This window comes from Phyllobates terribilis, unplaced genomic scaffold (genome assembly GCF_046119375.1).
Source record: "Phyllobates terribilis strain yellow unplaced genomic scaffold, ASM4611937v1 Scaffold_2__4_contigs__length_985480577, whole genome shotgun sequence".
NCBI lineage: Eukaryota > Metazoa > Chordata > Amphibia > Anura > Dendrobatidae > Phyllobates > Phyllobates terribilis.
This window is the reverse complement of record NW_027362762.1, coordinates 449,336,530-449,361,147: the sequence shown is the minus strand read 5'-3', so window position 1 is coordinate 449,361,147 and position 24,618 is coordinate 449,336,530. Positions and strand designations below refer to the sequence as shown.

The 24,618-nt window shown below is 43.0% G+C and overlaps 1 protein-coding gene across 2 annotated transcripts in view; it reads left to right on the top strand.

Moving 5' to 3' along the window:
• Positions 1–24,618, top strand: part of BRIP1 (BRCA1 interacting DNA helicase 1) — a 369,260-nt gene that overhangs the window by 118,365 nt on the left and 226,277 nt on the right. For both annotated transcript variants that reach the window (XM_073665493.1, XM_073665494.1), the window contains exon 8: positions 7,281–7,502. In XM_073665493.1, the coding sequence (XP_073521594.1) occupies positions 7,281–7,502 (222 nt within the window). The remainder of the gene's footprint in view (positions 1–7,280; positions 7,503–24,618) is intronic.

Here is a 24,618-nt window from a genome sequence, read left to right as displayed (position 1 = left end):
ACTAAAATGTTGCTAACATCTGAACAGACCAGTATAGCTGGCAGACTCTAAGGCCATTACTTGGCTATGGATTGCCATGACAACTATCAGGACCACACAATCACAATATCAGGGTGTCGATGGGGTTAAAGACCAGTAGGTTTTTGGAGTTCAAGTAGTCTTTCTCTCTGAAAAGGATATTTGCATATTTAAATTCCCAGAGGAGCATTGTATGGTCTATAAGGCTCTGAACGCTGGCTTGGCACTCTCCACAAGGAGAAATGTTGCCCTACTTATTCACCCTAATTTTGCATTGTTAACGGACCTTAAATGTATATAATCTAAAAAGATTACTGTGCATTGACAGATATAGAATATGATTTGATAGAAATTGGTCATTTTTAATTGATCTAATTGAAATCTGTTTCATCTGCCAGAGAACTGATTTGACTGCCAATCACCTTGATTGTATCATGTAAACAGCACTTAAAGAAGCACTCCTCCCATCAAAATGTTTATCCTCCTAATATATTGCAGTCTTCATATTATACAGCACTGTGTACTCACAATTGCTCATTTTGCTTTTCTGCCCAACCAATTCTTTTGTTTTCCATTAGGTCAATGACATTGTGTGATTAAAAACTGACTAGCTGAATCCTTCTAAGCTCTATGTAGAAACAAGAGGTAATTTTTCTCTGTATGAGTCATGAGTCACTGCAAAAGTTCCTGGCAGGGCAAGGAGCGGAGCAGCTGGGTCAGGATTTGAAGAGCGGAATTTTTGCAGGGACAAGAGACTTCCGGTTTCTACATAGAGCAGAGAAAATACAGGCATTATCTGGATAGAAGGGTAAAATGACCAATTGTTAAGTACACAGTGTTGTATAATATGATGACTGCAATATGTTATGAGGATAAAAACTTTGGTTGGAGGAGTGCTTATTTAATATATAATCTGAAAGACAACTTTACTATTTTTATTATTGGGAATAGGAAAGTTTTATTTTTTTAGGGCAATCATAATCTGACCTAAGAAAGTATCTGATGCGGGGGGGGGGGGGGGGGTTGAGAATGGCCATCTCTGACAAATATTATCATCATATGATATGTCCTATTTTTCTGGTCTGTGTGTAAACCTAGCTGCAAATGCAATGCTCTGCAAGCGAAAGTAATTTCAAGTTTCTTAGAATATGTGCACATGGCATCTTTTTCAGGTAGATTCCTCTTAGTAAATGTAAAAGATAATTAATATATGCACAGCAATGTCAAAACAACCTGCTGTGCATATGTTACGTCTTTTTTAACTTCTTTTAACCGCTTCAGGCTTCAAATGCCATAAAGCGGCTAAAAGAAGTGAAATGACCATTCTTCAGGCAGCTTCTACTATTTTATGTGTAAAAATAAAAAAATTATGCAGCCACAAAAACAACAAAGGACAACAAAGAAGACACCTCTGGAAAAATACCACCGGCATTTTCCTGAAGCGTCTTATGCTTCAAAAACTATTAGGGTGCACTTGTGTCTGTAAGACGCTGTGTGCACTTACTCTTATGAAGCTTTTGAGATTATTGATACAGTCTGTGTTGGTTATCTCTCGTGATCTGAAGATCTTGGGATAGCATGCATTTGTAATGACAGGTAATTAATTGTTAGCTGTGGTGTGGTACTTCAAGGCTTTTATGTTAATCATTTAAGCTGATGGACTGATAAGAGGAAGTAAAGCCTGATAATGTGTGATAACAGAATCAACAACTGTTCAGTTGGTTTGTGTTACACCATTGAGTGATGAGCTTTTTACTTTTCTTACCAGGCCTCTGATGAATTGGAGTACAGATGGCTAGCAGGGAGAGTGTACCTTGTTGGGTAATATCAGAAGTTAATACAAGACCTAGAATAACACTTAATTTAAGCTCTGTAGATAATCTATTGCACAAGCTATAACTCTTGAAAATTTTAGTAAGGTAATTTCTTTTATCATTTCAGATTTTACTTGCAAAGTGGTTTATGGTCTGTGTTCATCTAGGCTTCCTCTTCAAACGTCATTGTAGGTTGTAGAAGGGGGCAACAATCCCCAGTATTTCAGAAGGAAATTATGATTGAAGTTTCTGAGTTTACAGTCTATGGGGTAACATCTCTCCTTGTAAAGAGAGACATGCCTGACACCTGACATGCCGATGTGAACTCTTGTGCCACCTTTTGGTAACAATTCTAGAGTTCAAGTCCTCTTCTTCTCTGAAGAGACAATTGGCATATTTAATTTCTCAAAGGAGCATTGCATGGCCTATAAGACTCCTAACACCAGCATGTCACTCTCCACAATGAGAGATGTTACTCCTTAGATTCCCGTCAGAGGCCTCTCATCCAGCCAAATCAGACCTCTTGCTTTGCACTGATGAGGGGCAAACACTGAAAGACGTGTCTGCAAATAGTGTTTGGTTTGGCTTTTATCCTAAGTCATGTGGCAAGCCTTGTTAAACGGTCGATTTTGAGTATTAGAATTGCTACTTCTAATAGGTGGCGCTGGAGTTCTAGTCCTCTTTGCAATTTTCATATTCAGTTTACAGTTTTATGCCTTATACACTTGTGTGCGTTTGAGGTGTACTATCAGATGTAACATTGAATCTTATTGCAACTTGCATTGTTCACCCTAGAGTACACTGTCATAGACCAAGTTTCCTAGAGGAAATCTCAGTCCGACATATGGCAGTGGATGGAGAATGGTGAATTTTTTTTTTCTGCAAACGCCATACGGTGTTTGTATGGTTCAATTAGAAAGGATTATCATTATGTGATAAGGATCCCATGAGCAGACATGTACATAAAGTCTAATGTGGAAGAATATGCAGAAGACATTTGTACCACAAGTGGGCTACAGTGAATGTTAATGTTTATGACAGCCATATATATCTGATTTCAGCTGACAACGCGTAAAAAATTCCGCCATCCAGACGACAGCCATGTCGAACAATGATTTCTGTCTGTTAACATGATGCACAAATGTAATTTGTCGAAATCGGCCATTTCAGACACATTTTATGTCATTTGCATGGCCTGATTAAAGGCCTGATTTGCAGTTAGATCTGTGACCTGGCATATTCTGTAGTACGTTGTTCTGTTGGTTACATTGTAGGACAGTCAGCTATTAGTACATGATGAACTATGCTCATTTATGTATACTTTGATGGCTGTATAAGGGTGGAACCTCTACTACATATTATTGCACCAAGTGCATCATATAGAACAGAATTCATATATTGTTTCATGCTGAAAGGATTTATTTGGATGACAGACGGTCTTTTAAATTGTGCACTTATACAACTATTTTGGGTTTTGCTGGAGTTCCCAGAAATTCATCTGATGTTGGTAATAAAATAGGTGAATGTTAATTTTTGATGACTGTAAAGTTCACTAATCTAAGAAACTTGGGTTCATGCCACATCATATAACGCAGTAATTGTTTTTAAGTGTCAAACTTCTCAGACGTTTTGGGAATCATTTTACTGGGTTTCAAAACCCACACTTAGACATGGCACCTTGGTGGAAAATACAGAATTATCTGGCAGCCTTTTAGGCATAAGCAGCTATGGCAGTAAAAGAATAAACCTGATGGTTTTTCCATTATTCGCAGAAGCAACGAAACCCAAATGGATTGTAAAATAAATTCCTATCATGTTGTTCTTGGAATAAAAGCTCTCCCCTTTCCTGTATATGATACAGAGTGACATAACAGCTTCTTCACTGGACACTGTTATCACTTCTCTCACACTTTGCTTCTGTTTATTTTTATTATTTCCCCCTATTCTTTTTATATATCCCCACAACTCTCCTTAATGTAAACCCTTTTACTTCAGCTTTCAGAGAACTTACATCTTGTGGTTGATGAAATTTCCATCCCTTCTAAATATCTGGTTTCTTATATGAATTAATTTACATATTAAAATGTTACTGACGTCTTCTTATTTACACCATACACTGAATGGAAGGATTCTGGTGCCAGGTAGCGAGTATCGCTGGCTACCAAACATTTGGATGTTTTTATATTTATTTCATAAGTCATTAGTAAAAGTATAATTCAGATGAGTGTTATATCATTCTGCGTAGGCACACCTCTAGGGAAACTTAAAGTTTTTTTTTATATATTGAAAGCATAATAGTAATTGTAGCATCAGTTATCAAAGGGAATCTATCACCAGGTTCTTGCCACCTAATGAGAGAGCAGAATAATGCAGGAGCAGAAACCTTGATTCCAGCAATATCTTATCAGCAGGAGATTATCACTAGAAGACTAGTAAACCTGCTGCCGTGTAGCCCTTCATATTCATGAGCTCTGTATAACCCTGCACCCACCACTGATGGTCAACTTTCTGCATATGCACAGTGTACATAGAAATTTACCAATCGGTGGTATGGACAGGATTAAACAGAGCTCAGCATTCAGGGAACAGGTAGATCTGTAGCAGATAAAACAGTTATTTTATCAAAACTTCAACGAGCAGTCTACTATGATATCTCAATGGGAGAGGGGTCTGTATCCCTACATCATGCTGCTCTCAGTTGGGTAGCACAAGACTGATGACAAATTCTCTTTAAGCAGCAATAACACAACTATTCTAAAAGAAAACTTGTATTTTTGAGTGAACACGACACATTTAAAAGGGACTCTGTCAATATATTTAACCCTTATAACCTCTTCTCACTAAATAGATCTCAGAAATCAGATCAAACATCCATATGTTTGGTATAATAAACATACTGTTTCCGTAGAATCACCACCAGTCTTTGCAGTTTAATTCTTATTAAACATACTCTCCTTTCTCAAGAGTGAGGGTATCTTTAATTCTACTGCTCATTGCCTAGGTTACCGACTACTATTGCAGTCTATCAGCATTTGGCCGGTCTCCAAGGCAAGGAGAGCAGCTCCTATAAGCTTTATGTTACAGACTTAGCAAATGTTGCTCTAAAGGTGGCCAGATTACTGGATGCAGCCAGCTTCAGTGCCACTGCTCACCTCTGATGCTGCAGAAGCAAAGCTGCCTCTATTTATTGCATTGGTGAGCGCATTATTATGCACAGCGGATAAAACATACATTGGTCTAAACTGTCAATCATCAGGAGCACAGATTAAAGATTATACGACCCCTATAAGTGTCCGAATGGCAATAATTCTTTCGGGCTGTGGAGTTGGACTCCATTTTGGTGGAGTTGGTATAAAATGGGCCGACTCGTACTCCTAAAATATATATAATAAATTGGTGCAGTAGTTCAATGCAGGATATGCTGTAAATGTTTTCATAAGAATTTGGAAAAGTTATGAAATGTCCTATAAATGTCTGTTCTATTCCTGATCTAAGTATCTCGGCTTTTAGTTGAAATAAATCTGTGCTGCACTTTATGTACATGCTTAGTAGTGAGGCCGTGCTGTAGAGTCGGAGTCGGAAGTCAGGGAAATTGAGGAGTTGGAGTCGGTGGTTTGGCTTACCGACTCCACAGCCCTGTGAATAACCCTGAGTTTTCAGCTGCAGCTCATCGCTTGCTTGATATCTCCTGGAAATGCCTTTGCATGTGGCAACAGACATCAATAAAGAAAATTGTGTTGCTCACTTGTGTCATATAAAGTCTGGAAAATTAAAGGGGTTTCCAAATATATGTTAATTTGCAAAATACACTTTTTGTCTGTCGCCCTGTATCCATAGGATTTTCTTTTTTTTAACTTGTTTTCTCTCTGGCTGATTTTCCAAAGTTTGGTCATTTTTAATAAAGTAACATTTCACATGCCAGATTATCAGAATGTAGTTGTTGCCAGCAAATGCCTTTTAATAGGAACTTTTTGCAGTTTTAGATGTTAAAATGTCCACACCATGATAAAGTGTTCGCAGAATTGAATAAAACATATTTTTTTGTTTATTTAATTTCACATCTCAGTTAGAGATATTCGCTTAAAAGTTTTAGATTCCGATATCCTCATCAACTAGGGAGAAATTAGAAGAGATACATCTGTGGGGGTGGTAATTTTTCCCCTTCATGATGTTGCCCAATCATAAGCAGGCCGTGTCATGCCTTAGGAAAAAAAAAAAGAACACACCCCTTAGAGTATTGCATAGCTGAGTGTCCGTACTAACATCTCTTGCAGCTTTCATCTCACAGCAGTCAGTGTGGGGGGGGGGAGTAGAGTAGAGGTGACAGTGCGCTGAGATGGAAGATGCAAAAAGTGTTTGTAATGACACACAGCTCTGCTATACTCCTCCTCTTCCATACTGACTGCTGTGAAATGAAGGCTGCTAGGGTTGTTGGTGATTAAAATATGTTTTATTCAGCACTGTGGCCACATTATCATGATGTGGCCAGTTTAACATACTAAAACTGGCCTCTTTAAGTTACAGAGAATATTGTGTCCAGATAAGAAGGCAAGTACAAAGAGAAAGTGGATAACAAAATGTTTTTTTCTTTCTTTTTGTCTCTGAAGGAAGGGTTCGCATTTGCTCCTTGTGTTGTATTTTTTAAGTTATGCCTGACTTTCTGTCAGTGTTGCACATATGCACTAGTTAAGCACTCCTCTTGGTTTTAAAATAACATATCTAGAGCCACTTCTTCCTGAGCCAGATATATGCAGTATATATTGTATGAAAACATGTCTCTACTCCCACTGGACTGTTAAAGCATCCTTGCATTTCCTTCATTGGTTTGGGAATCCTAAAATGTTTATAGAAATTTTATAGTGCCCTGAAGACATTTCAACACAAAGACGTTTTGGGCTGTAACCGTATTTCTGGCACGGCTTGTGAAAGCTCTTTAAACCTAGCTGAATGTCCTGTTGAAAATGCAGTCACTTTGACGGGGCATCTGCTAACAGATTCTCTGTTGTAGAATGAACTGCTTAAAGGAACCCAGTCTTTGGAGCCAAGACAAGATGAAGGCAGCATTCTCATGGAGGGGAATGATTTAAAGGGACCTCTTTCCTGTTTCAGGATTTCCTGCAGCAGGATATTAAGATGATTAATAATTTTATTGCTGCAGGAGACAAGTTGAAAGGACATTTGCCCTTTTTATATTAATATTTACTTGATATTTTCATCTTTTGTATTTACAATAGAAAAATACCTATAGCCCAATTTTTGTATATGTGTTATATATATAATTTAAAAAAAAACATATAATAATAACAACAGCTAAGTACTGCTTATTTTGTTAATTTACACCATAGCTAACCTTTCAATGATGTGTATTTCTCCTATTAAAATCCTTGAAAAAAATAAATTTAGGCTTTGTACTTGCTCATGTTGATGTTTTATTGGTCTCTATTTCAGGGTCCGTCATGTCGTTACTATTATGGTGCTCAAAAGATGAGTGAACAGAACATTTTGCAATATAGGCTGGGATTAAATCAAGCATGGGACATTGAAGAGCTTGTAAGCCTTGGAAAAAGGCTTCGTGCTTGCGCCTACTATGCAGCTCGTGAGCTAATGATGGAAGCTGACATTGTTTTTTGTCCCTACAATTATCTTCTGGACTCACAAATTAGAGAGAGTGTAAGTAAAATTAGAGTTTATGTAGTATTTCCAAAGTCTATAAAGATGTACAGTATAGATTTTGTTTAAAATGCACACTTCAGCTGGTATCTGTATGTGTCTTTAACATAAATGTGTATTGTAGATGTACAGTCATGAGAGAAATGACATACAACCTCTTTGAATTCTATGGTTTTATGTATCGGTACATAATAAAATAACGTCTACTCCTTAGAACAAACCTAGGCGAACTATAGCCCTTTGGCTATTCCTGTCCGGCCCATGGACTGGGAAAGCAAAAGGGCTGGAATCAGTGGCCTGTGGGCAGCACGCTGCCGCTGCACTCTCCACTTCCGTTTGTCGTCTTGATTTCCGCATATCTGCATCATTGGGATGCTGATGTTGATTAATGCAATGGTGGATGAGAGATCCGTCTACTCCACCATTCTGCTTGTGCGACTGATTGTCTCAGCGCAGCAGGCACCATGACGTCACTAGATTGCGGCGGGGGAATGGGGGCAAGGTGAGTAGTGTTTGTTTTCTTTGTCATTCACTTATGGGACATTCTGCAGGGCCATTATGTGTTTTGGAACTGTATTGATCATACTGTGGAGTTCATAATTTTGCATTTGAAGCTTTCGCCTGGCAACTGTTCCAAAAAAGCCTTGGTTGCTTAGCCATTTTCTAATTGAACCGTCATGAACTTGAACATTTAACATGCTAATTGAGGCCATTAGAGTGTGAGCTATAGCTCTTGCTTTTTTGCAATTTCTTTTAGTATTGCACAATTTGATTTAGGGGTGAGTTTGCTGAGACATACACTCCTGGGAAGATTGTCAACAGTCTTCATTGTTTTTGACTTGTGAATATCTTTCTCACTGTAGAATGATTGAATCCAAGTTGTTTGGAAATACATTTCCTAGATTGATGGGCAGCAACAATTGCTACTTTAAGATTATTGCTGATGTTTTTTCTTATTGACATTGTTTTAACACACTCTCGAATACTGAACCTTTAATCAAGGGCATTTGAACAGCACCTGGCTGCTACATACATGTTTGCCGTACTACTTACTATTTGACTGGGACGCCAAGGGGTCAGTAACATTAACTCCATGGCCCACTGTTCAGCTTCATGTAAGTATTACATTACACTCTTTCACAAATTTACGTATGTTTCTGTATAATAATATACTGAATAGTTTGTAAAATGAATGATGAAATGCTGGCTTGGTCTGTAAATAACGAATCAAGTGTATTTTGCCACTAATTGCTAATTTAGGGGCCCTCTGGGAGATTCAGCTTTTCCCCTGTGGGGCAGTCTGAACCTGCCTATACTGTATAAGCAATGTTAGAGAGGGTATTGTTAAAGAAGTAGTTCAGTTATTTATTTTTTCCAGCTCTTCATACCCATTTGATTGCTTCTCACACCTCTCCCATACATACTGTATTTACTTCCTTCTCACACTTATCATAGTGTAATTGCTTACTCCACTGCAGTTCAGCCTCCTCTTTCTTCTTTTCAGACTCCATCTTGATTCCCATATTTCATCCTGCATTTTATTCCTCAATGCTCTCTTGTCAATCCAATGGTGCATCACTACAGCATCACATGGGCAGCTGTAGTTCGTACCTTGTCTGCCTGTTTTGGCAACACTGTGCTTTTCCTTCCATCGATATTCTCTTAGTAAGTTAATATATTACAAATGTATTGCCAGAAAGGCTCTCATAGACCTGTTAGTTTTTCTTTAAGAAGCCCCCCCTACTTTGCACTCATTACCTGTATTAATTACACCTGTTTGAACACTTTACCTGTATAAAAGACACCCATTCACACACTCAATCAATCACACTTCAACCTCTCCACCATGGCCAAGACCAAAGAGCTGTCTAAGGACACCAGGGACAAAATTGTAGACCTGCGGAAGGCTGGAATGGGCTACAGGACAGTAGGCAAGCAGCTTGGTGAGAAGGCAACAACTGTTGGCACAATTATTAGAAAATAGAAGAAACACAAGATTACTGTCAATCTTCCTTGGTCTGGGGCTCCATGCAAGATCTCGCCTCATGGGGTAAGGATGATTCAGAGAAAGGTAAAGAATCAGCCCAGAACTACATGGGAGGACCTGGTCAACGAGCTGGGACCACAGTCTCAAATATTACCATTAGTAACACAGTAACACACTATGGATTAAAATCCTGCTGGGCATGCAAGGTTCCTCTGCTCACGCCAGCACATGTCCAAGCCCGTTTGAAGTTCACCAATGACCATCTGGATGATCCAGAGGAGGCATGGGAGAAGGTCATGTGGTCAGATGAGACCAAAATAGAACTCCACTTGCCGTGTTTGGAGGAAGAAGAAGGATGAGTACAACCCCAAGAACACTGTCCCAACTGTGAAGCATGGTGGGTGAAACCCCATACTTAACCCCTTCCCGACCCGTGTCACACCGTTTGTGACATGGAAAACAGTTCGTTCCCGACCCATGTCACAGCGTCTGTGACATGGAGGGAAAGAGCCCCTGCAGCGCCTGCGAGCGGGGTCGCTCAGGTGTCACAGTTGCTACTGCAACTGGATATCCTGAAGTCGACCCCCCGGGGGGTGGATTAACCCCCCCGTGCCTGGGACCCCTCCGATTGGCAGTTTCACTAAAAGTGAAAATGAAACAGCCAATCGGTATGAATTAAATATTTCACCAATGAAAATTGGTGTAATATTTAAATCTGGGCATTGCCTGATGCTTACAGCATCAGCCATTGGCTGGGGGGAGTGTCACCTCTGTTCCCCCCCTCCCCCCAGATCTGATTGGGGGGCTAGCGTCACATGGATACTAGCCCCAATCAGATATGGAGGGATGGCTGAAACCTCCCAGCACCTTCCCAACCCTAGATCGTCTGCTGTGGACCCCCTGCTGTGGACCCCATGCTGTGGACCCCCTGCTGTGGACCCTGTGGATCGCGTCTGCCGCCGCCACCGCTGATCAGCGGTAAGTATTGCCGCCACTCCCCCCGACCCCCCCCTCCACCCCCCCCCGCGACCCCCCCCCCGCCCCCTCTCCACCCCCCCTCCACTTTCATACCTGCACCCTGACCTCCGCTCCCTCTCCCACGTCTTCATCCACCGGCTGCTGCTCTCCTTCTGACAGCCGGTGGACTGTGATCACAGCAGCAGCAGGCTCAGTGTAAATGCCCTGCTCCTGTGATCAAACCCACCATCCCCCAGTCCCAGTGATATCACCCCCCACCTCCCAATAATCACCCCCTCCCCCAGTGTTCACCCCCCCCCTGTTCCCAGTGTTCACCCCCCCCTGTTCCCAGTGATCACCCCCCCCCGAAAACCCAGTAATCAGCCCCCTGCTCCTGCCAGCTCCTGCTCCCCTTTCTGCCCCAGTAATCACCCCCCGATGCTGCCGGCCTCCTACCCCCCTTTGCTGCTGCCGGCTCCTGCCCCAGTGATCACCCCCCTTGCTGCTGCTTCTGGCTCCTCCATCTCCTCAGCCCCCTCCTACGTCTGACCGCCCCATACGTCTGACCGCCCCCTACGCCTGACCGCCCCCTACGCCTGACCCCCCCTACGCCTGACCGCCCCCTACGCCTGACCGCCCCCTACGCCTGACCGCCCCCTAAGCCTGACCGCCCCCTACGCCTGACCGGCCCCTACGCCTGACCGCCCCCACACGTGACTGCAGAAGGTTACACCAAGCACACACACGTACACTCACACTATAATAAAGTTTTGATTTTTTTTTTTTTTTTTTTACACACTCACAAAGCACACAAAGTGTCCCGCCCGTCCCGCTCATCCCAGTCTAGGGCGTACTCAGCTGAGGAGGCTATGTCAGGTTGGTGTGTGTGTGTGTTGTAGTGTATGAGATTGTGTGTGTGTGTGTGTGTGTGTGTGTGGTGTATGCACTACAATATACCACACCGCACACCAACCTGACATGCACTACACAATGGTGTCCGCTAACAAATTGGAACCCTTTGCGTTTGGAGAGTCCCTGTGTGCCCAAACATTGGAGCTCACCAACAAGTGACCCCATTTTGGAAACTAGACCCCCCAAGGCACCTATATAGATGCATAGTGAGCACTTGGAACCCCCAGGTGCTTCACAAATTGATTGATAAAAATGAAAAAGTGAAAAAAAAAACACTTTTTTATTTTTACGGATTAATTTCCTAAGGACCTGGGGGTCCCAAGTGCTCACTATGCATCTAGATAGGTGCCTTGGGGGGGTCTAGTTTCCAAAATGGGGTCACTTGTGGGGGAGCTCCAATGTTTGGGCACACAGCGGCTCTCCAAACGCAACATGGTGTCTTCTAACAATTTGAGCCGACAATTTGTTAGCGGACACCATGTTGCATTTGGAGAGCCGCTGTGTGCCCAAACATTGGAGCTCCCCCACAAGTGACCCCATTTTGGAAACTAGACCCCCCAAGGCACCTATCTAGATGCATAGTGAGCACTTGGAACCCCCAGGTGCTTCACAAATTGATTCATAAAAATGAAAAAGTGGAAAAAAAAACACTTTTGATTTTTACGGATTAATTTGTGAAGGATCTGGGGGTTCCAAGTGCTCACTATGCATCTAGATAGGTGCCTTGGGGGGTATAGTTTCCAAAATGGGGTCACTTGTAGGTGAGCTCCAATGTTTGGGCACACAGCGGCTCTCCAAACGGGACATGGTGTCCGCAAACAAATTGAATGGAAAATCGGCTCAAATTGTTAGCGGACACCATGTTGCGTTTGGAGAGCCCCTAATGTGCCTAAAAAGTGGAGCTCCCCCACAAGTGACCCCATTTTGGAAACTAGACCCCCCAAGGCACCTATCTAGATGCATAGTGAGCACTTGGAACCCCCAGGTGCTTCACAAAATGATCTGTGAAAACAAAAAAGTACTTTTTTTTTCACAAAAATTTTCTTTTAGCCTAAATTTTTTAATTTTCACATGGGTAACAGGATAAAATGCATCCTAAAATGTGTTGGTCAATTTCTCCTGAGTACACTGATACCTCATATGTGTTCATAAACCACTGTTTGGGCGCATGGCAGGGCTCAGAAGAGAAGGAGCGCAATTTGACTTTTGGAGCTAATTTTCCATTCAAAAATTAAAATGGCGCTCCTTCCCTTCTGAGCCCTGCCGTGTGCCCAAACAGTGGTTTATGACCACATATGAGGTATCAGTGTACTCAGGAGAAATTGACCAACAAATTTTAGGATGCATTTTATCCTGTTACCCATGTGAAAATTAAAAAATTTAGGCTAAAAGAAAATTTTTGTTAGAAAAATAAAAATGTTCATTTTTTTCTTCCATGTGGCTTTAGTTCCTGTGATGCACCTGAAGGGTTAATAATCTTCTTGAATGTAGTTTTGAGTAGCTTGAGGGGTGCAGTTTTTGGAATGGTGTCACTTTTGGGTGTTTTCTGTCATGTACACCCCTCAAAGGGACTTCAAATGTGATGTGGTCACTAAAAAAAATGGCTTTGCAAATTTTGCTGGAAAAAAGAAAATTTGCTGATGAACTTTGAACCCTTCTAACTTCCTACCAAAAATTTTTTTTTTTTCCAAAATTGTGCTGATGTAAAGTAGACATGTGGGAAATGTTATTTATTAACTATTTTGTGTCACATCACTCTCTAGTTTAGCAGAATAAAAATTCAAAATTTGAAAATTGCAAAATTTTCAAAATTTTTCCCATATATTTTTTGATTTTTTCACAAATAAACGCAAATATTATCGACCTAAATTTAATACTAACATGAAGCCCAATATGTCACGAAAAAACATTCTCAGAATCGCTAGGATCCGTTGAAGTGTTCCAGAGTTTTTACTTCGTAAAGGGACACTGGTCAGAATTGACAAAAATGCCAAGGTCTTTAGGGTCAAAATAGGCTGGGTCCTGAAGGGGTTAAAGGGTGCTTTTCTACAAAGGGCACAGGACAACTGCACCGTATTGAAGAAAGAATTTATGGGGTCATGTATCGCAAGATTTTGGCCAACAACCTCCTTCCCTCATTAAGTGCATTGAAGATGGGCCGTGGCTGGTCTTCCAGCATGACAATGACCTGAAACACACAGCCAGGGCAACTAAGGAGTGGCTCCGTCAGAAGCATTTCAAGGTCCTGGAGTGGCCTAGCCAGTCTGCCGACCTGAACCTATTAGAAAATCTTTGGAGGGAGCTGAAACTCAATGTTGCCCAGCGACTGCCCCGAAACCTGAAAGATCTGGAGAAGATCTGTATGGAGGAGTGGGCCAAAATCCCTGATTGTAGTGTGTGCAAACTTGGTCAAGAACTACAGGAAATGTCTGACCTCTGTAATTGCAAACAAAGGTTTCTGTACCAAATATTAAGTTCTGTTTAAATACTTATTTCATGCAATAAAATGCAAATTAAATAAGTAAATATCGTACAATGTGATTTTCTGGATTTTTTTTTATATTCTGTCTCTCACAGTTATAAAGTTGTACAAGAAAGCCAAAGATATACCTCCGGTGGTAAATAATATAAGTATATATATATATATATATATATATGCAATTATATGTAATATTGAACCATCCGGAGTGAAGGACTAATGTAGGCAAACGGGACAATCGTAAAAAACATATGACAAAAAACAAAGAAGAAAGACGATCATAAAGTCCCAGATATCAAAGTAAGGTGAATAATCTCATTTTATTAATAAACAGGTGATGACAATAAGAAATAATTAAAATATTAAAAGCAGGGGCGAATGTCTGAATGAAAAGTAATAAGTAATAGTTCATGCGGGAGAGGACAAAAGGAGGAGGGATGTTTGTATAAATACAAGAGGTAGGGGATAAAAAAGAATTGTATAAAGGTAATATATCATAAAGACATGTAAGTGTATATGTAAAATAAATATAAAAGGTAGAGTGAACTACATAGTAACAACATATGATATTACATTAGTGCATAATCAAAACCTATCACTGATAGTGTATACTAATAGTAGGGGAAAAAGGCAACGGAGATTGCCGTGAATAGAAAACACAAAATAAAAGTCCTCCGGTACAAGTAAGCTATATAATAAGGTATAAAATAGTACAAAAAATGACTTACAATTAGATATATACCTCCCACATGCCAGACATGCGTCCACCCCGACGAGCGTTTCGGCAGAGTGCCTTCGTCAGGCTCTCTGCCGAAACGCGCGTTGCAAAAACACCAATTTTTATAAAACAATAAGCTTAAGATTAATAGGGGTGCCCAAACTTTTTCATATAACTGTGTATGTGTGTATATATATATATATTATAATATAATATAACCGGGGATGCGGGTCTCTGTCCGAAGCCTCGATAGACTGCGCATGCGTGACGCGCAGTCTGGCTCCAGACAGAAGACCGCATCCAGCCGTTACAGGTAAGAGGAGGTGTATGCCGTCGGAGATGGTGCGGTATGCGTAGGCACTGAACGCACACTGCGATCTCCGGCGCCGTACTTACATACTTACCTGACCGGGAAGAGCGTTGCCACGGCGCCTCTCTTCAGCGGAGATCGGGGGCGGAGTGAGACGTCGGATCGGCGCGTGCGCCTAGCGCTATCCGGCGCCATTTTACTGAAGACACATTTACAGTGTGTCTTTAGCAAAATGGCGCCGGATTGCGCGGTGCTCTGGAGTACAGAGAAGAAAGGTGAGTATAACTGTTTATTTTTTGGGGGATGTGTGTATAGTGGGGGGGTGAGGGGTGCCATGCATACTAGAATAGGGATGAGGGGAGCCATGCATACCTGAATAGGGATGAGGGGTGCCACGCTTACCAGGATTGGGGATGAGGGGTAACACGCATACCAGGATTGGGGATGAGGGGTAACACGCATACCAGGATTGGGGATGAGGGGTAACATGCATACCAGGATTGGGGATGAGGGGTGATACGCATACCAGAATAGGGATGAGGGGTGCCACGCATACCGGGATTGAGGATGAGGGGTGACACGCATACCAGGATTGGGGATGAGGGGTGACACGCATACCAGGATTGGGGATGAGGGGTGCCACGCATACCAGGATTGAGGATGAGGGGTGACACGCATACCAGGATTGGGGATGAGGGGTGCCACGCATACCGGGATTGGGGATGAGGGGTGCCACGCATACCAGGATTGGGGATGAGGGGTGCCACACATACCGGGATTGGGGATGAGGGGTGCCACGCATAATGGGATTGGGGATGAGGGGTGCCACGCATACCGGGATTGGGGATGAGGGGTGCCACGCATGCCGGGATTGGGGATGAGGGGTGACACGCATACCAGGATTGGGGATGAGGGGTGCCACGCATAATGGCTTTGGGGATGAGGGGAGCCATGCATACCGGGATTGGGGATGAGGGGTGACACGCATACCAAGATTGGGGATGAGGGGTGCCACGCATACCGGGATTGGGGATGAGGGGTGACACGCATACCAAGATTGGGGATGAGGGGTGCCACGCATACCGGGATTGGGGATGAGGGGAGCCACGCATACCGGGATTGGGGATGAGGGGTGCCACGCATACCGGGATTGGGGATGAGGGGTGACACGCATACAGGGATTGGGGATGAGGGGTGACACGCATACAGGGATTGGGGATGAGGGGTGCCACGCATAATGGCATTGGGGATGAGGGGTGCCACGCATACCGGGATTGGCGATGAGGGGTGCCACGCATACCGGGATTGGCGATGAGGGGTGCCACGCATACCGGGATTGGCGATGAGGGGTGCCACGCATACCGGGATTGGCGATGAGGGGTGCCACGCATACCGGGATAGGATGGTGGGGGCAGCACATACCAACATGGGAGACCATATACCAATAAAAATGCTCGCCACCCGGGCGTAGAACGGGTGGTTCAATAGCTAGTGTGTGTGTATATATATATATATATATATATAAGTATATATATATATACAGTCATATGAAAAAGTTTGGGCACCCCTATTAATTTTAAGCTTAATATTTTATAAAAATTGGTGTTTTTGCAACAGCTATTTCAGTTTGATATATGTAATAACTGTTGGACACAGTAATGTTTCTGCCTTGAAATGAGGTTTATTGTACTAACAGAAAATGTGCAATCTGCATTCAAACAAAATTTGACAGGTGCATAAGTATGGGCACCTCACCAGAAAAGTGACATTAATATTTAGTAGATCCTCCTTTTGCAAAAATAACAGCCTCTAGTCGCTTCCTGTAGCTTTTACTGAGTTCCTGGATCCTGGATGAAGGTATTTTTGACCATTCTTCTTTACAAAACAATTCCAGTTAAGTTTGATGGTCGCCGAGCATGGACAGCCCTCTTCAAATGATCCCACAGATGTTCAATGATATTCAGGTCTGGGGACTGGGATGGCCATTCCAGAACATTGTAATTGTTCCTCTGCATGAATGCCTGAGTAGATTTGGAGCGGTGTTTTGGATCATTGTCTTGCTGAAAGATCCATCTCCTGCGTAACTTCAACTTTAGCACTGATTCTTGAACATTATTGTCAAGAATCTGCTGATACTGAGTGGAATCCATGCGTCCCTCAACTTTAACAAGATTCCCGGTGCCGGCATTGGCCACACAGCCCCAAAGCATGATGGAACCTCCACCAAATTTTACTGTGGGTAGCAAGTGTTTTTCTTGGAATGCTGTGTTTTTTTGCCGCCATGCATAACACCTTTTTGTATGACCAAACAACTCAATCTTGGTTTCATCAGTCCACAGGACCTTCTTCCAAAAAGAAATTGGCTTCTCCAAATGTGCTTTTGCATACCTTAGCCGACTCTGTTTGTGGCGTGCTTGCAGAAACGGCTTCTTTCGCATCACTCTCCCATACAGCTTCTCCTTGTGCAAAGTGCGTTGTATAGTTGAACGATGCACAGTGACACCATCTGCAGCAAGTTGATGCTGCAGCTCTCTGGAGGTGGTCTGAGGATTGTCCTTGACTGATCTCACCATTCTTCTTCTTTGCCTTTCTGATGTTTTTCTTGGCCTGCCACTTTTGGCCTTAACAAGAACTGTCCCTGTGTTCTTCCATTTCCTTACTATGTTCCTCACAGTGGAAACTGACAGGTTAAATCTCTGAGACAGCTTTTTGTATCCTTCCCCGGAACAACTATGTTGAATAATCTTTGTTTTCAGATCATTTGACAGTTGTTTGGAGGAGCCCATGATGCCACTCTTCAGAGGAGATTCAAACAGGAGAACAACTTGCAAATGGTCACTTTAAGTAGCTTTTCTCATGATTGCATACACCTGGCTATGAAGTTCAAAGCTCAATGAGGTTATAAAAGCAAAAAACGTGCTTTAGTAAGTCAGTAAAAAGTAGGTAGTAGTATTTAAAACAAGAAACTGATAAGGGTGCCCATACTTATGCACCTGTCAAATTTTGTTAGAATGCAGATTGCACATTTTCTGTTAGTACAATAAACCTCATTTCAAGGCAGAAACATTACTGTGTCCAACAGTTATTACATATATCAAACTGAAATAGCTGTTACAAAAACACCAATTTTTTATAAAACATTAAGCTTAAGATTAATAGGGGTGCCCAAACTTTTTCATATGACTGTATATATATATATATATGTATATGTATGTATGTGTATGTATATGTACAGTACAGACCAAAAGTTTGGACACACCTTCTCATTTAAAGATTTTTCTGTATTTTCATGACTATGAAAATTGTACATTCACACTGAAGGCATCAAAACTATGAATTAACACATGTGGAATTATATACTTAACAAAAAAGTGTGAAGCAACTGAAAATATGTCTTATATTCTAGGTTCTTCAAAGTAGCCACCTTTTGCTTTGACGACTGCTTTGCACACTCCTGGCATTCTCTTGATGAGCTTCAAGAGGTAGTCGCCGGAAATGGTTTTCACTTCACAGGTGTTTCCTGTCAGGTTTAATAAGTGGGGTTTCTTGCCTTATAAATGGGGTTGGGACCATCAGTTGTGTTGTGCAGAAGTCTGGTGGATACACAGCTGATAGTCCTATTGAATAGACTGCTAGCTGCTTTTTTCTTGCCATAAAACAAATTCTAAGTAAAGAAAAATGAGTGGCCATCATTACTTTATTAAATGAAGGTCCGTTAGTCTGAAAAATTGGGACGACTTTGAAAGTGTCCCCAAGTCCAGTTGCAAAAACTATCAAGAGATACAAAGAAACTGGCTCACATGAGGACCGCACCAGGAAAGGAAGACCAAGAGTCACCTCTGCTTCTGAGGATAAGTTTATCCGAGTCACCAGCCTCAGAAATCGCAGGTTAACAGCAGCTCAGATTAGAGACCAGGTCAATGCCACACAGAGTTCTAGCAGCAGACACATCTCTACAACAACTGTTAAGAGGAGACTTTGTGCAGCAGGCCTTCATGGTAAAATAGCTGCTAGGAAACCACTGCTAAGGACAGGCAACAAGCAGAAGAGACTTGTTTGGGCTAAAGAACACAAGTAATGGACATTAGACCAGTGGAAATCTGTGTTTTGGTCTGATGAGTCCAAATTTGAGATCTTTGGTTCCAACCACCGTGTCTTTGTGTGACGCAGAAAAGGTGAACGGATGGACTCTACATGCCTGGTTCCCACCGTGAAGCATAGAGGAGGAGGTGTGATGGTTTGGGGGTGCTTTGCTGGTGACACTGTTGGGGATTTATTCAAAATTGAAGGCATACTGAACCAGCATGGCTACCACAGCATCTTGCAGCGGCATGCTATTCCATCCGGTTTGCGTTTAGTTGGACCATCATGTATTTTTCAACAAGACAATGACCCCAAACACACCTCCAGGCTGTGTAAGGGCTATTTGACCAAGAAGCAGAGTGATGGGGTGCTACGCCAGATGACCTGGCCTCCACAGTCACCAGACCTGAACCCAGTCGAGATGGTTTGGGGTGAGCTGGACCGCAGAGTGAAGGCAAAAGGGCCAACAAGTGCTAAGCATCTCTGGGAACTCCTTCAAGATTGTTGGAAGACCATTTCCGGTGACTACCTCTTGAAGCTCATCAAGAGAATGCCAAGAGTGTGCAAAGCAGTCATCAAAGCAAAAGGTGGTTACTTTGAAGAACCTAGAATATAAGACATATTTTCAGTTGTTTCACACTTTTTTGTTAAGTATATAATTCCACATGTGGTAATTCATAGTTTTGATGCCTTCAGTGTGAATGTACAATTTTCATAGTCATGAAAATACAGAAAAATCTTTAAATGACAAGGTGTGTCCAAACTTTTGGTCTGTACTGTATATATATATATATATATATATATATATATATATATATATATATATATATAATACATACATACATACACACTGCTCAAAAAAATTAAAGGAACACTTAAACAACAGAATATAACTCCAAGCGAATCAAACTTCTGTGAAATCAAACTGTCCACTTACGAAGCAACACTGATTGACAATCGATTTCACATGCTGTTGTGCAAATGGAATAGACAATAGATGGAAATTATTGGCAATTATCAAGACACACTCAATAAAGGAGTGTTTCTGCAGGTGGGGACCACAGACCACATTTCAGTACCAATGCTTTCTGGCTGATGTTTTGGTCACTTTTGAATGTTGGTTGTGCTTTCACACTCGTGGTAGCATGAGACGGAGTCTACAACTCAGAGAAGTTGCTCAGGTAGTGCAGCTCATCCAGGATGGCACATCAATGCGAGCTGTGGCAAGAAGGTTTGCTGTGTCTGTCAGCATAGTGTCCAGAGGCTGGAGGCGCTACCAGGAGACAGGTCAGTACACCAGGAGACGTGGAGGGGGCTTTAAGAGGGCAACAACCCAGGAGCAGGACCGCTACCTCCGCATTTGTGCAAGGAGGAACAGGGGGAGCACTGCCAGAGCCCTGCAAAATGACCTCCAGCAGGCCACAAATCTGCATGTGTCTGCACAAACGGTTAGAAACCGACTCCATGAGGGTGGTATGAGGGCCCGACGTCCACAGATGGGGGGTTGTGCTCACAGCCCAACACCGTGCAGGACGCTTGGCATTTGCCACAGAACACCAGGATTGGCAAAGTCGCCACTGGCGCCATGTGCTCTTCACAGATGAAACCAGGTTCACACTGAGCACATGTGACTGATTTGACAGAGTCTGGAGACGCCGTGGAGAGCGATCTGCCTGTAGCATCCTTCAGCATGACCGGTTTGGCAGTGGGGTCAGTAATGGTGTGGGGTGGCATTTCTTTGGAGGGCCACACAGCCCTCCATGTGCTCGCCAGAGTTTGCCTGACTGCCATTAGGTACCGAGGTGAGATCCTCAGACCCCTTGCCCTTGTGAGACCATATGGTGGTTCGGTTGGCGTTGGCCCTCCTAATGCAGGACAATGCCAGACCTCATGTGGCTGGAGTGTGCCCGCCCGTTCCCCAGACCTGAATCCGATTGAGCACATCTGGGACATCATGTCTCTCTCCATCCACCAACGCCACGCTGCACCACAGACTGTCCAGGAGTTGTCGGTTGCTTTAGTCCAGGTCTGGGAGGAGATCCCACAGGAGACCATCCGCAACCTCATCAGGAGCATGCCCAGGCGTTGTAGGGAGGTCATACATGCACGTGGAAGCCACACACAATACTGAGCCTCATTTAGACTTGTTTTAAGGACATTACATCAAAGTTGGATCAGCCTTTAGTGTGTTTTTTCACTTTAATTTGGGGGGTGACTCCAAATCCAAGCCTCCATTGGTTAATAAATTTCCATGGATGATTTTTGTGTGATTTTGTTGTCAGCACATTCAACTTTGTACAGAACAAAGTATTCAATGAGAATATTTCATTCAGATCTAGGATGCGTTCTTTGAGTGTTCCCTTTATTTTTTCGAGCAGTGTATATATTATACTATATATATATATATATATATATATATATATATATATATATATATATATATATATATATATATATATATATATATATATATATATATATAGTGAGATGGCCTCCGGTCAGATCCTTGAGGTGAGATATGCATCACCCAGGTTGGTAGTTTCGTTGATATAAAACCAGAAAAGCATGCTCCAACACACATAGTGCTGAGAGGGTTAATAGAGCGTATCAGGGACAGTTTTTAAGAGCTGTCATAAGAGTTGGGAGGGATTGGCTGTTCACATATCCCCACCCCAGGGCGTGTATATAAAATGGAGACCGAGTGTCTTATTTGTGGGCTGTGTCTGGAGATGTGTGGATCTCCAGAGTGTTGGTCTGTGTTAGGACCTAAGGACTGGACACTAACCTGAGCGGGTGAACCCGTTACCTTGTATGGACATTTTCCTTTGTGTTTCCACTTTGTGCTGGAAAAGGCTGTTTCTTTTTGTTTTGCTTCCTGAGTAGTTTATGCTTTTTAATAAACCAGCCTGGATTTCACTGAAAACGCTTTTGTGTCTACCTCAACCGCAGCCGAGTGAGTACCAAACCCTACAATTGGTGCTAAAAGCACTGGCACGAATCACAAGGGGCAGTGTGACTGCTACAGAAAACCATTTATGTCCTGGGTGAAGGCCGCCAGCCAGCAAGGGACGTCCGGCAGCATGGAGGAGCTGATAAAGCACCTGGTGCAGGCTAACCTCCAGCAGCATCAACAGCAGCAGTGGCAACAGCAGCAGCAGTCGCAACAACAGCAGCAGATGCAGCAAGTGCAGCATAAGCAGCAGATGGAGCTCCTGGCCGAGGTGATCCGTGGCAGGGCACCTGCCCCACCCCCAACTCCAGGTGATGACTGTCACGTTAGGAAAACTGTAAGAAGTGCATTACAAAAGATGACCCCGGGTGATGACGTTGAGGCATTCCTGACGGTCTTTGAGAGGGTGGCAGAGCGGGAGAAATTGCCTCCGGAGCAGTTGGCGGAGGTTTTGGTGCCATATTTAACAGGGTCGCAGAAAACCTATTATGACTTGGCCTTGCAGGACGCAAAAGAGTATGCCAAATTAAAAAACGGAAATCTTGGCGCTTTTAGGAGTGACTCTGACTGTTGGGGTGCAACGGGTGCAACACTGGGCCTATTGCAGTGACAAACCTCCCAGGTCCCAAATGTTCGACCTCCTACAACTGGTCCAAAAGTGGTTGCAACATGAATCTTCCTTCCCCGCGCAGATGGTGGAGAAGGTCATCATGGACAGGTTCATACATTACCTGCCGAGGTCAGTGCAAGGCTGGGTGACCCAGGGAGATCCCTGTAATACCGATGACCTGGTGGGGTTGGTGGAAATATACCAGGCGGTAGAGAGTTCCTTGGGGAAGCCAAGGGTCGTAGCATCTCCATACGGAGGTTCCCAAAAGGGGGCGGACACCCAAAAGAGGGGAACTAGAGCCACATCTGGGAGGTGTCCTAGCGTCCAGGAGGGGTCTGAGTTGCGGCCAAAGGTCTCACCCAATAGCATAGTATGTTGGAGATGTCACACCCCAGGTCACATAGCCGCTCGTTGCCCCATGACCAACGAGCCAATGGACTGCAGCACAGGACGGCACTTCTTGTACTTTGCATATCCTGCCTTCAGTGCTGTCTCTCAACCAGGCGAGGGACCGCACGCATGCCTCGTGTCAGTGAATGGTGTGCAAGTGACTGCTCTGTTAGACTCGGGGAATTTGGTAACCCTAGTAAGGGCCACAATTCCTCATTGGCTGGTTTCGAGGAAAAAGGTCGGCGTCCGTTGTATCCCTGGGGACGCTAAGGACTACCCTGTGGTCTGAGTGGTCATAGACACAAACTGGCGCCGAGTCCAATGAGGTGGGCATAGTCAAGGACCTGTTGCACCCTGTTATAATATGGCGGGACTTTGCCTTGTTTTGGGACTTGTGGGAGAAAGGGAGGAAGCCAGACTGTTAGATCCTTGCTCTTAGGTTTTTTTTCCTTTGCTGGTCACATGACCTTTTTGGCCTATTTAATCCTGCTCCGCCCTTCTGGCTTTGCTGGACTTCATTGTATATCTACTTTCTAGCTAGCCTGTGCTCTGTGTCTTGCTCTGTTAGTTTGCTTGGTCTACTGACCTCTATGTTCTATATATTTTGTTTGTTCGTCTGTCTGCTACTATTTCTGTTAGGAGGTGTCCCATATTCCTCCCAGTCCTTAGTACTTGTAGGGATTCCTTCCCCACATCTATAGGTCTCCGTACAGACTAGCTTAGGACTTTAGCAGGTCTGATCGCAGGATCAGGTCCCCTGTTACATCGTAGGGATTAAGCTGAGTTCTATCGTAGGGACAGATCTCCTCTCTTTCCTTAGCTCTGGTAGCAGAACATAACAGTAAGTCCAGCCAGCAAATTCTCTAAGGAAAGATTTTTCTGTTCCATCATGGTGTCGGTTCAGGATTTGGTTCATCGCCTGCAGGGACTCTCTCTGGAGGTGGCCGAGCTCCGTCAGCACGTGAGTAACTGTCCTGGAGCACATTTCTTGGAGCCTAAGGTATGTTTGCCGGATTTATTTTTTGGTGAACACCGAGAATTTTTTTCATTTAACCCCTTAAGCCCCGGAGCATTTTTCGTTTTTGCATTTTCGTTTTTGCTCCCCTTGTTCCCAGAGCCATAGCGTTTTTATTTTTTGGTCAATATGGCCATGTGAGGGCTTATTTTTTGCGGGACGAGTTGTACTTTTCAACGCCATTACTAGTTTTATCATATCCTGTACGGGAAAACAGGAAAAAAATTCCAAGTGCGGTAAAATTGCAAAAAAAGTGCAATACCCCAGTTGTTTTTTATTTATTTTTTTTACCATGTTCACTGAATGCTAAAACTGACCTGCCCTTCTTATTCTACAGGTCATTACGAGTTCATAGACACCAAACATGTATAGGTTCTTTTATATTTAAGTGGTGAAAAAAAAATTCCAAAATTTGGTAAAAAAAAAAATAAAAAAATAGCGCCATTTTCTAAGACCCGTAGCGTCTCCATTTTTCGTGATCTGGGGCTGGTTGATGGCTTATTTTTTGCGTGCCAGGCTGACGTTTTTATTGATAACATTTGGGGTAGATCCGATGTTTTGATCGCCCGTTATTGCATTTTATTGCAATTTTGCGGCGACCAAAAAACGTAATTCTGGCGTTTAGAATTTTTTTCTCGCTACGCCGTTTACCGATCGGAATAATTCTTTTTTTATTTTGATAGATCGGGCGATTCTGAACGCGGC